This window comes from Contarinia nasturtii, unplaced genomic scaffold (assembly GCF_009176525.2).
Source record: "Contarinia nasturtii isolate CC-2019 unplaced genomic scaffold, AAFC_CNas_1.1 Cnas_scaffold_129, whole genome shotgun sequence".
Classification (NCBI taxonomy): Eukaryota; Metazoa; Arthropoda; class Insecta; order Diptera; family Cecidomyiidae; genus Contarinia; species Contarinia nasturtii.
In genome coordinates, this window is record NW_022197486.1 from 8,251,639 (window position 1) to 8,264,577 (window position 12,939).

General features: G+C 33.0%; 1 protein-coding gene across 3 annotated transcripts; it reads left to right on the forward strand.

The window, feature by feature from the left end:
* The first annotated feature begins 1,159 nt into the window (after positions 1-1,159).
* Positions 1,160-8,761, forward strand: LOC116342087 (ATP-dependent RNA helicase dbp2-like). 3 transcript variants are annotated; one of them, XM_031769582.1, is made up of 9 exons: positions 1,160-1,884; positions 3,404-3,674; positions 3,839-4,639; positions 4,709-5,365; positions 5,464-5,556; positions 5,661-6,062; positions 6,145-6,387; positions 6,489-6,618; positions 7,988-8,761. In XM_031769582.1, exons 1-9 carry the CDS (start codon positions 1,853-1,855, stop codon positions 8,056-8,058), a joined length of 2,700 nt encoding a protein of 899 aa, XP_031625442.1. In that variant the 5' UTR covers positions 1,160-1,852; the 3' UTR covers positions 8,059-8,761. The 3 variants fall into 3 exon arrangements, with proteins under 3 accessions (XP_031625442.1, XP_031625459.1, XP_031625451.1); XM_031769599.1 differs by having other exon boundaries at positions 5,670-6,062; XM_031769591.1 differs by having other exon boundaries at positions 1,161-1,884; positions 6,492-6,618.
* The last annotated feature ends 4,178 nt before the right edge of the window (positions 8,762-12,939 follow it).

Sequence of the window (12,939 nt, forward strand, 5' to 3'; positions counted from 1 at the left end):
GGCTTTAACGACCAAACGAAAATTTTCCAACGCAAAAATGTGAAGTAAGTTTTTCACAAGACAAAAAGAATTCTAATTGTTTCGATTGCATCCACATTGCTATTATTCATCGTAATCCAATCGAATTCTAATTGGATAAAATTCAAACAGAGGAAAATTATCACTCAAAGTACCATAAATGGTGGTGTCATCAAAAAATCGCATGTTTTTTCATGAAATTAAATATTATTCAGTTTAAATTGAAAACAATCGAATAAAATCTTTTATGAAAAAATTCAAAAAAATTCCAATGAAAAATGAAACCATGTGAAAAGACTGTAATTTGTCAATTAAATAAAGTATATTATAAGTTAACCATGTATCGAATGATTTAACTTAAATATATGTGTAAAATGTGTATTTAAATTGAAGTATTTGTAATGTATATTGTGAAATACAGATGGACTAAAGCAATGTGTCTGAAGTACATTTGATGGAAGTGTTGCATGTGAACCGTTTGACCGATATTTTCTTAAGTACGGCGAATACGTGAAGCAAACGAATGAAAGCAAGAACAAACTATAAATTAAAAACGGCAAAATATGACAATAAAGTCTTGTGCATTTTTCATTATTCAATCATTTTAATATTGTCGATTTTTTTTTGTTATTGAATACTGTTGGTGAATTGTATTTAAATTGAATTCGCCACCTTATCGATGAAGAGAATGTGTGTGTTTACACCAAAATGAGAGAGAGAGACATAGTTTGGAAGAGAAACATTTGCACGGGCGCATTGTATTTCTAATGCTTGACACAAATACATATGAATACCAACACATGCGCTACTCAGCAACGTAAACAGTCGAACATGACCGAAGTAGACCAGAACAGCGCGCATTGGCACATCGTGTATGTGTGCATGTGTCGATGTTTGGCAACGAAGAATGAAAGAGAGAAAGAGCGAGAGCAGCAGCAGCAGCAGCAGCAGCATCAAACGGTGGAAACACAAAGAAAAATGAACGAATAGCGGCGACAACGTTGTCACCGTGAATCTTTTATTATGGTCTCTATGCGAATGTTGGTTTCATTGTATTGGTGAATCATTTGAATTCGCTTCATTCTAAACTAAAGTACATGCTTGCGAGAGCCATTTTTCAAGCAAGTTGTATTTTTTTTCATCAACTAAACACACATTCACATCAGTTGCGTCGTCAATATCGGAAACCATATTGGTGGCTCTCTTGCTTGTTCAGTTTTCTTTTCAATTTATTCAGTTCATCTTAAAATACATCGATTTAATAATAATAATAGAAAATTTGAAAGAAAAACACCAAACATCATTTCATTCAATCACACGAAACGAAATTTCAATTTCATAATTCCAATCAACATTTCCGAAATTGAATACGATAACTAAGAAGAAGAAGACGAAATATATATATATATATACATATAATTCGTGAAAGCCCCCATTTCGAAAAAAAAAATTACATTTTAGAAACGAGAAGAAAAAAAAACTAATATTGTTTTTTTTTCGTGTCCAACAAAATAATTACATATAATAAAAAATTTGTTGGCTCATATGGGAACGAACGAAATCGTTTTTCTTTTGCAATTTTCCATTTGAATTGCAAATCGACATAAATTGAAAGGAAACTTTGACGAAAAAGCAAGACAGAGATACAAAATACGCGAAAGACAAACGGAACGAAACGGAAAGAAGAAAAAAAGTACCCAGAAGGCAAATCACACATCGAACGAGCTAAGCAACGTAGAGCACACAAGAGCAACAGAAAAAAAAAACGCGAGTGATTCAAAGTGAAGTAAAAATTCGAACGAGTGGCAAGTGTTAGATACACGATCCAAAATCAATGATGTTTCCCAATGGCTACGGACATCCATTGTAAGTGAAATTTACACATTTTCATTAAACTTCTTCTTGCCTCTCACATTTCATTTTTTTTTTTTTATCCTTACCAACAATCAATAAAAATTATGTTGACATTGCATTTGCTGAATTAATTTGATATGCATGGGTTTCTGTCGGTGCCCAAAAAAATTATTATTATTATTGTTGTTATTCTTGTTTCACTGTGACCGAAATACATTCGATAAAAAAAATGGAGAGAATTCTTTGTGCTTCAATTGAAGAAACATTTTATGACAATGCTTTTATTATGAGTGTATTCGGCAAAAGAAAAGAAAAAAAAAACAAATCTATAAATTTTCTTTCCTCATTCACAGTCAATTTGCAGTGATAATAAAAAAAAACAGTTTCGTCATTATGTTATATACCAAACGATATATGAATTATTATTTTCTTTTCTGTCTATTCCGCCATGACCAAATGCGCTCATACAATTTGAACTTGTGTCAAACGCATAACATTCAAGTCGCCTTTGTAGCCGATGCTCACCTCTTTTTTTTTGTCGCGAAAATGAAATTCGCATTGCATTTTTGTTTCACTTCTAATTCTCAGCTGCCATTTTGAAGCGAACGAATTTGAAAATAAATACAACTTGTTTTTTTCTTTCTGCATTTAATTTTATTGCGGTTGCATGAATGCATTGAATGTTTGAAAAACCATAACCAGAAAATGGGTGAACGCAATAGAGAGAGACAGACTTCAGCTGTGTGCATGTATGCGAATTGAATGTGAACTATTGTAGTTTTACACTGCTATTGATATATAGTTTTATGTTCGATTCAATGTACAACAGTGGAGTATGTGTACAGTTAGACAACGACGTTTGTTTCAACACGATACATGCAATGCTTATCAATACACTGAAGAAATGAAAATGAGCGGGCGCGAGAGAATGGGTGAAAGACAGACAGAGAGAGCGAGAGAGAGAGAAAGAGAAAGAGAGAGAAAAAAAGATAGACACTGTGAAACGGTGATGGTGTTTGAGTGTCAACATGTATATCGTTCTAAATTGGTCTCCTGAGTTTTCAATAAATGATCTACTTCTAACCAATGAAGATGAAAGAAAAAAAAAATCACAGAAAGAGACAGAGAAGAAAGTCAATTCGATATGCTGGCGGATGAACGAACGAGTTTAACTCAAGTAAACTGTTGTTTCAGACAACGATCGAAACGCGTTCGCGACAACCGTTTATCGATATGCGTACAGAGATAACAATATTTTACACGACTCCCATTAAAATTTATTGTCAAACCTGCATAAATATTTATTTCATTTATATGATAAAAACGCTGTTTGCGAACAAAAGCAACAACAACAACAAATTCTCATTTTTTCACCATTGATTCCTGTTAATTCAGCAAATAAAATGTCTGTATTTGTTTTTTTGGTTAAATAATGGCTACATTCTAAATATATTCAAATGCAATCGAGCAAAAAAAAAAAAACAGAGAAATGGCTTATTATATAAATATTTTTGTAAATTTATTTTTGCAGTGGCTTTCGACCACAGCGCAATGAAGGTCAAGATCAATTCGGCGGACCTCGTGTCTACCATCAAAATCATCAGTATCAGTATCCTGATTTTGGTCAATCAAATCGCTATGATCAACGACAAGTAAGAGAATATCGTCCAGGTGCGCCACGCAATAACGCAGTCAACGGATCTGCCACTTATATCAACTCGAATAAAGCACCATACAACAACAACAACAACAATGGAACAACCGGACCACGATACAACAACTATGCAACCAAATTTGAAAACGTAAGATTTCTATTCGTTTCCCTCATTTCTCATGCAATCAAAATGCAAACACAAAAAAAAACCAGATTATTAATAAAATTCCATTTATGTGTCTGTTTTCGTTTCAATTTTCTTGTGACAAAAAAAAATGATGCAAAATAAAAATGAAATAAAAAAAAATGTAGGCAAATCTGTCAAAAGAAGAACGTGCCCGATTGCAAAGCGAAAAAGCCAAGAATCCCGGCAAAGCATTGCGTATTCCAACTTGGGAAAAATTGGAACCATTCGAAAAGAATTTCTATGTTGTGCACGCAAATAATGCAACACGTTCACAAGAAGAAGTCGATTCATTTCGTGATACATTACAAATCACGGTATCTGGCAATGGATGTCCATCACCAATTCAATCGTTTGAAGAGACCAATTTCCCTGAATCGGTTATGAAAGAGATGCAACGGCAAGCATTCACACAACCGACCGCAATTCAATCACAAGGTTGGCCAATTGCGCTCAGCGGTCGTGATTTAGTTGGTATCGCTCAAACTGGCAGTGGTAAAACATTGGCTTATATGTTGCCGGCTATTGTGCATATTCAACATCAAAAACGTTTACAACGTGGCGATGGGCCAGTTGTTTTAGTGCTTGCACCAACCAGAGAATTGGCACAACAAATTCAAACGGTTACAAGTGAATTTGGACAACAAACCAGTCCATTGGTTCGTAATACATGCATTTTTGGCGGTTCACCAAAAGGACCGCAAGCACGTGACTTGGATCGTGGTGTTGAGGTTGTAATTGCAACACCCGGACGTTTGATTGATTTTCTCGAACGTGGAATCACTAACTTAGCTCGTTGTACATATTTGGTACTTGATGAAGCTGATCGTATGCTTGACATGGGCTTCGAGCCACAAATCCGTAAAATTATCGAACAAATTCGTCCCGATCGCCAAGTGCTCATGTGGTCAGCCACTTGGCCAAAAGAGGTAACAATTTTATTTTTATTTTTTTTACATCAATCGAATAGTATTTTCACAATTCTGTGTTCATAATAGGTTCAAGCGTTGGCCGAAGATTTCCTCGGTGATTACATCATGATTCGCGTCGGTTCATTGAGTTTGGCTGCAAATCATAATATTCGTCAAATTGTACAAATTTGCCAAGAAGAAGAGAAAGAGAATCGCATTATTAAGCTTTTGAAAGATGTTGCTGCCGATCGCAACAATAAAATTATTGTATTCGTTGAAACAAAAAAGAAGGTTGAAGACGTTCTGAAATTGATTCGTCGTGAAAATTTTGCAGCCCTCTCAATTCACGGTGATAAATCACAAATGGAACGAGATTCGGTTCTGAACGATTTCCGTTGTGGTAAATCATCGATTTTGATCGCAACCGACGTGGCAGCTAGAGGTTTGGATGTTGAAGACGTTAAATATGTTATCAATTATGATTATCCAAACTCATCCGAGGATTATATTCATCGTATTGGTCGAACTGGACGGTGTCAACAAACTGGCACAGCATACACATTTTTCACAAATAACAATGCACGTCAAGCACGTGAATTGGTTGGTGTATTGGAAGAAGCTGGCCAAAGTCCGGACACCGCATTGCTCGAACTTGCACGCATGAATGGCGGCGGCAAAAATGGATCTCGATCGCGTTACAACGTTCGTCCACATCCACAAAATCAATATGGAATGAACAAACAGGTTCGGTGCACTTTTGTTTTGTCTTTTTCAATATTCTGCATGGTTGCAATTTCTCTAAATAATAAACTTCAAAACTATTTTCGCATTTAATTCTGCAGCCACTAATGAATGGAATGTATAATGGCGTCAAAAATCATCACATGGGTCAACGACCAAATTCGTGGCAACATCAACCACAACACCAACAACAGGTAACATAATCATGCCTTTTTCTGGAATTTTAGTTTTATTTCTGCATCTCACACATTTTTCTCCTTTTTCTCTCTCTCTCTCACACTCTCTCGTTTTTCATTAGCCACATCAGCGTCTAGATCGTAATGCGATTCCAAATGGTGTGCGCAAACCATACGAAAATAACTATACAAAAACCTATGAAGGCAATACATGGCGTGGTGCCCAAGATGGTAGTGGTAGTGTGGAACGTTACGGCGGCCAAAAACCGGCACCACGTTTCCAAGGTACAAATCCACAATACAATGGACACCAGAATGGACACCAAACCGAAATTGTGCAAAATGGTGCCGATGGTAAACCGGTGCGACAATCGCGACCAAACACTTATCAAAATCGTCAAAGTGGTACATTTGTGCCGCGTAACAATAATCCAGCTGCAAATGGTGCTCATCAAGGCCCATATGTTCATCAAGGTGTCGCTCCAGCCGCAAATGGCTATCAAGGAAACCGCGGCAAGCCCGAAGTATGTATTTCAATCAATGGATGTCATTTTATTTCTATTTCGAATGTAAATTTTTAATTTTCAACGAAATTATTTTGCACAGGGTTTCTATCAAAATCGCAATCCAAATAATCGATACCAAGGCGGTCCAGCTGGTGGAATTCAAACCGGCAACTATCATCATCGCAATCCATATTCACAGCAGCCAAATGCAAATGGCGTGAATCCAAACAGTGTTATTGTTGATGGTAGTGCAGCATTAAATGGTGACGCATCACCAAATCCAATCAACATCGTCGATCCATATAATGGAAACGCTGAAGATTTACAATCACAACAACCACCGGTATGTAATCGATTTCATTTAATCTCATTCACTAGACATTTTTGTACTGATGCAATTTTTCTTTTCGTTTCTGTCAAAATGTTCGAATACATTTTCAATAGCAGCCAGCAGCTACTCAACAACCGGCACCAGCTCAGGCATACAATTCGACCGCATATCCAGCAGCACCATCACCAAATGCTCTGTATTCTGGCCAATACATGGTTGACGCTGGCGTTCAAAACATCATCGGTATGTGTTAACGGACAAATTAGTCGCATTTCTTTTTTTTCGTTGTTGTTCGTTATGTTTCAGACGAATTGAAACAAGGGGATTTATTAGAAATCCCTGGGGGAAGAAGTAATTCGAAACAGAAAAAAAAAAATGTGTCAGCTTCGACACTTAAGAGTCATCTGATTCTCTCAAAAGTTTAACTGTATAGAATAGCAAATGCGCTTTGAATCGCATCAATTAGGACTATTTCGTACGCTTGCGTACACATATATATTTCTTATAATTGCAATGTACCAAAATATACACATGCGAGCGCACATACACAAAATGAAAAGAGGAAATGTGATTGACCAAGTATATCGTCGAACAATACAGCGCATCTATGGTTACGGTTGGCGCGTTGACACATGAATACACATATACACATACATACACACTCACACTCACACTCACAGAAGTCATAATGTAAGAGTCTCTTTTGACAAGAGTCTTTCATTTTCTGTCTGTTACAGGGAGTCGTTTCTTCCCAAATGCACGTGGAATGGCTCACGGTCCATTACAACAACCACCGACACAATCGCAACAAACAAATTCGTGCGGTTTTCAGAGCATAACACAGCACACGCCGTCACCAATGCCATCGCTAAATGGTAACGTGCCCTCACAATCTCTCACATTTAGTCTATAATTATTAGTGTTTAAAGAACAACAACAACCAAATCCAAAGATCACACACAAACATTGTGCTCTCTCATTTTGTGATATTGAATATACATATTCTAATTGGCATGACATACTACATTAATTTTTTATCTAAAGCAATGAAAAAAAAATTGTTGTCATGCTCATTCGGCATGGCGATGTCCGTCATTTTGTTTGTTTTGAGATCCAACATACATACATACACACATATACACACACACATACACATTCAAAATTTACTTAGATGATAATGATTAATTATTATTGGGTTTTTACTGAAAATCTCTTTGGTCGTATGGGGTAGTCGCTATTTCGTTTGCTAACGACTTTTGCTAAATCTAATCACTGCTGTTTATCTCATTTTGCTTCATGTTTAAAATTCTTTCACGAACCAATTTGCAAATGATGATAAAAAAAAATATTATCCTTGGAATCGATTTTGGAAACGTGCGCCGTTTTTTTCCAAATTGAATTGATTTATGGGGGGAAATTTTTATTGATTTCCATAAAAAAAAACTAAAAATATGAAAAAATAAAACTAATCTTAACCTAATTGAATTGTCTATATGAATTTTATTGGGGTTTCAGTGCATTGTTTTTTTATATTGGTAAAATACTGGTCATCGCTTGTGTTTCGATAATAATGAATTAACATTTCTAACATTTGTTTTCTACATGATTTCAGCTCCGTATGGTCAATATCCATCAACCGCCTACTATCAATACACACCACCAACCGCTGCTGTTCAACAGTAATTCGTGCAAACGATCCCAGCAAATCTTACCAATTCCACCTACAAAATCTACACATTTATAAAGAATTCAACAGTACCAGCTGGCTTTGAATACGAAATCTACACCATCATCCCAATTCAAACTCAATTGAAAACTCTTCAAATATCTACCTTCAACAACATCAAACAAGCAGATAAGTGAAGAAAACAAATTTCAAACAAAAAAAAAAAAACTTTAATAATATATAATATTAAAAATGTATGGTAATCTTTAGAATAGAAATTTAAAATGATGCATATGAATAATTCTCTATCATATTAATTAATGGTAACTACAAATTAAAGGAATTTTCATTATTCACATTACATTGCCACAATTACAATAACAAATGACAAGAGAGCAAACAAAAAAAAAATTATTGGATCAGTCAGTGATCAGAATGAAGCTTAACACGTACATTCTGAATATAAAAACAAACAGAATATTAACAGAAATGAAATTTTTTTTTACTATTTAAGAAATTAATATGGGAAGGAATCAGAAAAAAAACAAATCTAAAACATGAAAATTCATCTGATGCAGATACGAGATATATGTAGAAAGTGATTATTGTTGCTTTCATATAAACAAGATGTGAGCTCAAGAGCAACATAGACGACGAACTTGTTCATCGTTGCCATGAAAATAAAATATTATACAATTTCTAAAAATCCACAACGTTCAATTCCATGTTTCATTGTTTCAGGCTCACAAAAAAAAAATATATATATCTATTTCAAATTGGTGAAACAAATGAAAATGGATGATTCTCATTCGAATATGAAAAGGAATTTTTTTTTTTAATTTACAAGCAAATACAAAAAACATACTAGATTTAATGAATTTAAAATGAAGAAGAGAAGAAGAAAAAAAGATCAATACACACAGACACAACTCAAAAATACCAAAAAATGCCACAAAAGTGAACTATTTTCATGCAAAAAACCAAAAAAGCATACAAAACGAGATGAAAACAAAAAAAAAAACTTAAAAATATTATATTTAATGTGAATATATCATTGAATCAAGTCAGTTTATGACTCGTACAAATTAACACATAATTCGCATTTTTTTTTTTATTTATTTTCGTTCGTTTATGTTTTTTTGTTTTTTTAATTAAACACGAAAAAAAATGTCATTTTCTCAGAAAACATGATGGAGAAAGTAATAATCGATATTCAAATATAACAATTTTTGTTTTTAGTGTTTAGTGATTTAATGAAAGAATAAAAGGGTATTGCAAATGCCATTGCATTTGTTAAACAAAAGCAACAAAACAACGATGCACAGAGACACACACACACATATAAAATGACATGAGAATTCCATTCAATTCCATTGATTCAATATTTGAATGGAACATTATTCAATCGAATTAACGCGATAACGAGAGAACTTTTAAAGACTCACTGAAAATGCAATTTCTTTTTATATTTTTATCGATTCGGAATGATCTCTCTTCAGCACGACCGTAAAAGTGATTAAAGTTTTGATACGAAGAATACTAAATAATTGAATGAATTATAGACATATTTAACGAGACAAAAAAAAAAAAACACACACACGCGAGGAGAAACCATTTTTGTTGTTCTAATTCTAATTTATAAACAAAAAAGAAAGAAAATTGGTAGATTTAATAGGCGAATAAATTTTGCAGGAAATTATTTAAACAAAATGAACGAAGAAGAAAAAAAGAATTACGTTAAACAATAGCATTTCGATAAAAATTAATTAATTCGCTGACTCGCGTCCATGCCAACGCATATGCGGGTAAGAGATAAATACAAAGATGAACATTTAAAAAAAAATCTCTGTAAAGTTTATTTAAAATTTGAATCAAATCGAATTTTTTTCTTATAAATAGCTTTATATTGATTATGTAATTGTTATACCAAAATCTAAAAGAAAACGGTCTGAAATGATAGGAAATCAATGAAGAAAGGGAAAAAAAATGTTTTACAAAAATTTATTGTGTTCTCGATCGTTGAACCACACATGTTACGCGACCGATACATTTATACAATACAATGGTGTTCAACTCGAAAAAAAATAACAAAACTTTTTTCAAGCGCGCGCGTTGAATGAATTCTCATATAAATACACGAATAATTTCTTCTTAAATTGAAAACAAATTAATTCTGATTTTTGTTTTCGTTCACAAACAAAGAACGAAAGAATTAAACAAAAATGCTAAAAAAACAAAAACTATTTTCTCTTTTTTATATACGAATGAAAGTGAGATAGAAAAGAAAAATTATAGGGATATATGAAGATAAAATGAAATTTATTTTAAATAATGATTATGAAAAAAACACAACTGTATTAAGTAATTTTGAAATGCACTGTATGGGGGATTTCTTTATAGAACGATAACAAAATGATGAAGAAAAAAAAACACACAAATGACGGAAACTATAAAAAAAACACACACACGTACATTTCATTGAGTCATTGAGTTTATATCAGAACATACATACACATACTCTCATTCCAATAAAAAGAAGAAGAAAAATTCCCATGCGCATACGTGAATAAAAACGGAGTGAGCCAATGGACGTTTCTTCACTTCGAATTTGTTTGTTGTGTTCATTTCGACACAATTTCATGAATACATAGAATGTTATTTAACACAAAAAACTACTTTTTTTTAAAACACTCACTAGTTTTCTTTCATTAATTTAAACGATTTTTTATGGTAAAAAAAATGTAATAAATGTACAGTTTAAATGAACTTGATTTTGAAGTCGCAACATTGTCCAGCACGAATAGAACAAAACAAAAGATGAATCGAGCCTATTTCGATGAATAACAAACGAAAGTAAACAAAACAAAAATGTGGAAAATGTGGAACTATATATTGGTTTTACAAGCTCTGAGGTATCATATTACCTCAAACACACATCCATGACATGTTTAGCAAGAAAAAAAGGAAATATTTTTCATTCAAATTCTGTGTACCATTTTTATTCGACTTTTTGTATCTTTTTTTTATGTTACATATCCCAAAAGAAAATGGTGGACAAAAAATATAACCATCATGATGATGTGACAAAAACCAAGCGGAATCTAAGAGAAAATGCTTTTATTTAAATGAAACAAAAAGAAAATATGGCAAATATGTGGCGTTCGCACCCGAATCCAAGCCGAAACATACCTAATTCCCCTTTTTTTTAAAAGTCAATTCTTAGTAATCGATATAATATTTTTGAGATGAGACATATTTTAAGCGGTCTCACACATTTTGAAAATGTGAGAAGAAAAAAAAAATAGAGAGAAAACACCGAATTGTGACGTGTTTTTTTCCCGTCTCTTATTTCATTTAGTTGAATCTTTTTTTCTCGACTAATTTAAATTGAATAAAACGTGCAAATAGATCCAATCGAAATGTTGTTTACACACCAAATAGCATCAATTGGCTTGACATTCAAGTCAACAAATTCAACGAGTACAAAGGATGGAAAATTGATTGACATTATTACTATATTCAAATGGTTTTTTTCCATTTCGTTGTCGTTTTAATATTTGTTCAGAATTTAAGCGCGTGTAAACCTTTAAGAATTTATATAGATCACATTCACAATGGAACTAAACTGAATAGTCAAAAGTGCAGCCAAAGAGGAACATAAAAGAACATGTGCCTTAATAATTTCTTCAGACAAATGAAAAATACATAAGAGTTATAAAATATCATATTTAAGCCGACGTTGATTGACGAATTGCTGAAAATTCGTCCAAATGCCATTTCAATTTCAAAGTTAAACATAAACCAAAACCTCTTCACACTCATTTTAGCACATGAATATTTAAAGTGATTTAAATCTTATCAATAGCAAAGCAATTAAGGTACGTTCATTGATGAATCCATATTGGTTATTATATTATTATGATTGGGTGTGCAATCGTTTTGCAAAATATTTATATTACACTGTGTGTAATGCTAATCCACACACACACACACACATACAACAAGTATTTCGACAGCACACGATAAAGAAACACGCTCCTTCCGAAAAATTGCAAAGCCGATAATTGATATAATGCGACATCAACCGGAATACACACACACACAGCAAAGTTTCATACATGGAAATGTGATATATGATTTTAAGTGTGAAAAAAAAACTAGGATTTAAATGAAAACAAATTACGAAAACACAAAATCAAAATGAAAAATGTGTGCTTTCATTCGGTTGAGAAAAAAATGGTTGTTGATTATTTTTCATACCAGAAATTTTGTACAGTAAATGCGCACGAAATAAATAACAGTGCACACACACACTCTCTCAAACAAAATGTGAAGGAAAATCTTTATTTAATTTTGATGTTCTATCTTTGTTTGAAATTAAGGTGGACAGTTGTCTGTGTGTTATCGTCTTCTATAATACCAATTCAATCACTCAAACACACAGAGCAACCACGATTCACACAACCATTCATGCTCGATTTGAATAAAAAATTTTTAAAGAGTATGAACAATTTCATGAAAGTGGTTTTTGTGATCAATGAAGCAATTGTTTGCTACTTACAAAATTTGTACTCGAATTTAGTTGATCAAAAAAATAACACAAAAAAACATAACTAGTTTTTATCTTCGTCCGGCGACAATAAGCAAGAAGAAAAGAAGAATGCAAATTAAGGAAGAAGTGAACAAAAAACGGAAAATTATAAAAGAAATTTTTTTTGGCTGTTTTACAGAAAAATTTGCATATTTAATAAAATAACCGGCCGATTGAGATCTATATTAATTAACTGCACATTTCGAAAGTAGATTAGTTTTATGAACCAAAACAGATAAAATAAAAATATGATCGGATTCAATGCGATCGAATGACAATATACACATTTGACCCATGAAATATGTGT

What these genes read in the sequence shown, in the direction of transcription:
- LOC116342087 (XM_031769582.1), top strand. Translation starts at nt 1,853, where the DNA reads ATGATGTTTCCCAATGGCTACGGACATCCATT. An exon ending in AATGGCTACGGACATCCATT is followed by an intron (nt 1,885 to 3,403) that starts GTAAGTGAAATT and finishes TTATTTTTGCAG; the next exon opens with TGGCTTTCGACCACAGCGCA. An exon ending in GAAACCGCGGCAAGCCCGAA is followed by an intron (nt 6,063 to 6,144) that starts GTATGTATTTCA and finishes TATTTTGCACAG; the next exon opens with GGTTTCTATCAAAATCGCAA.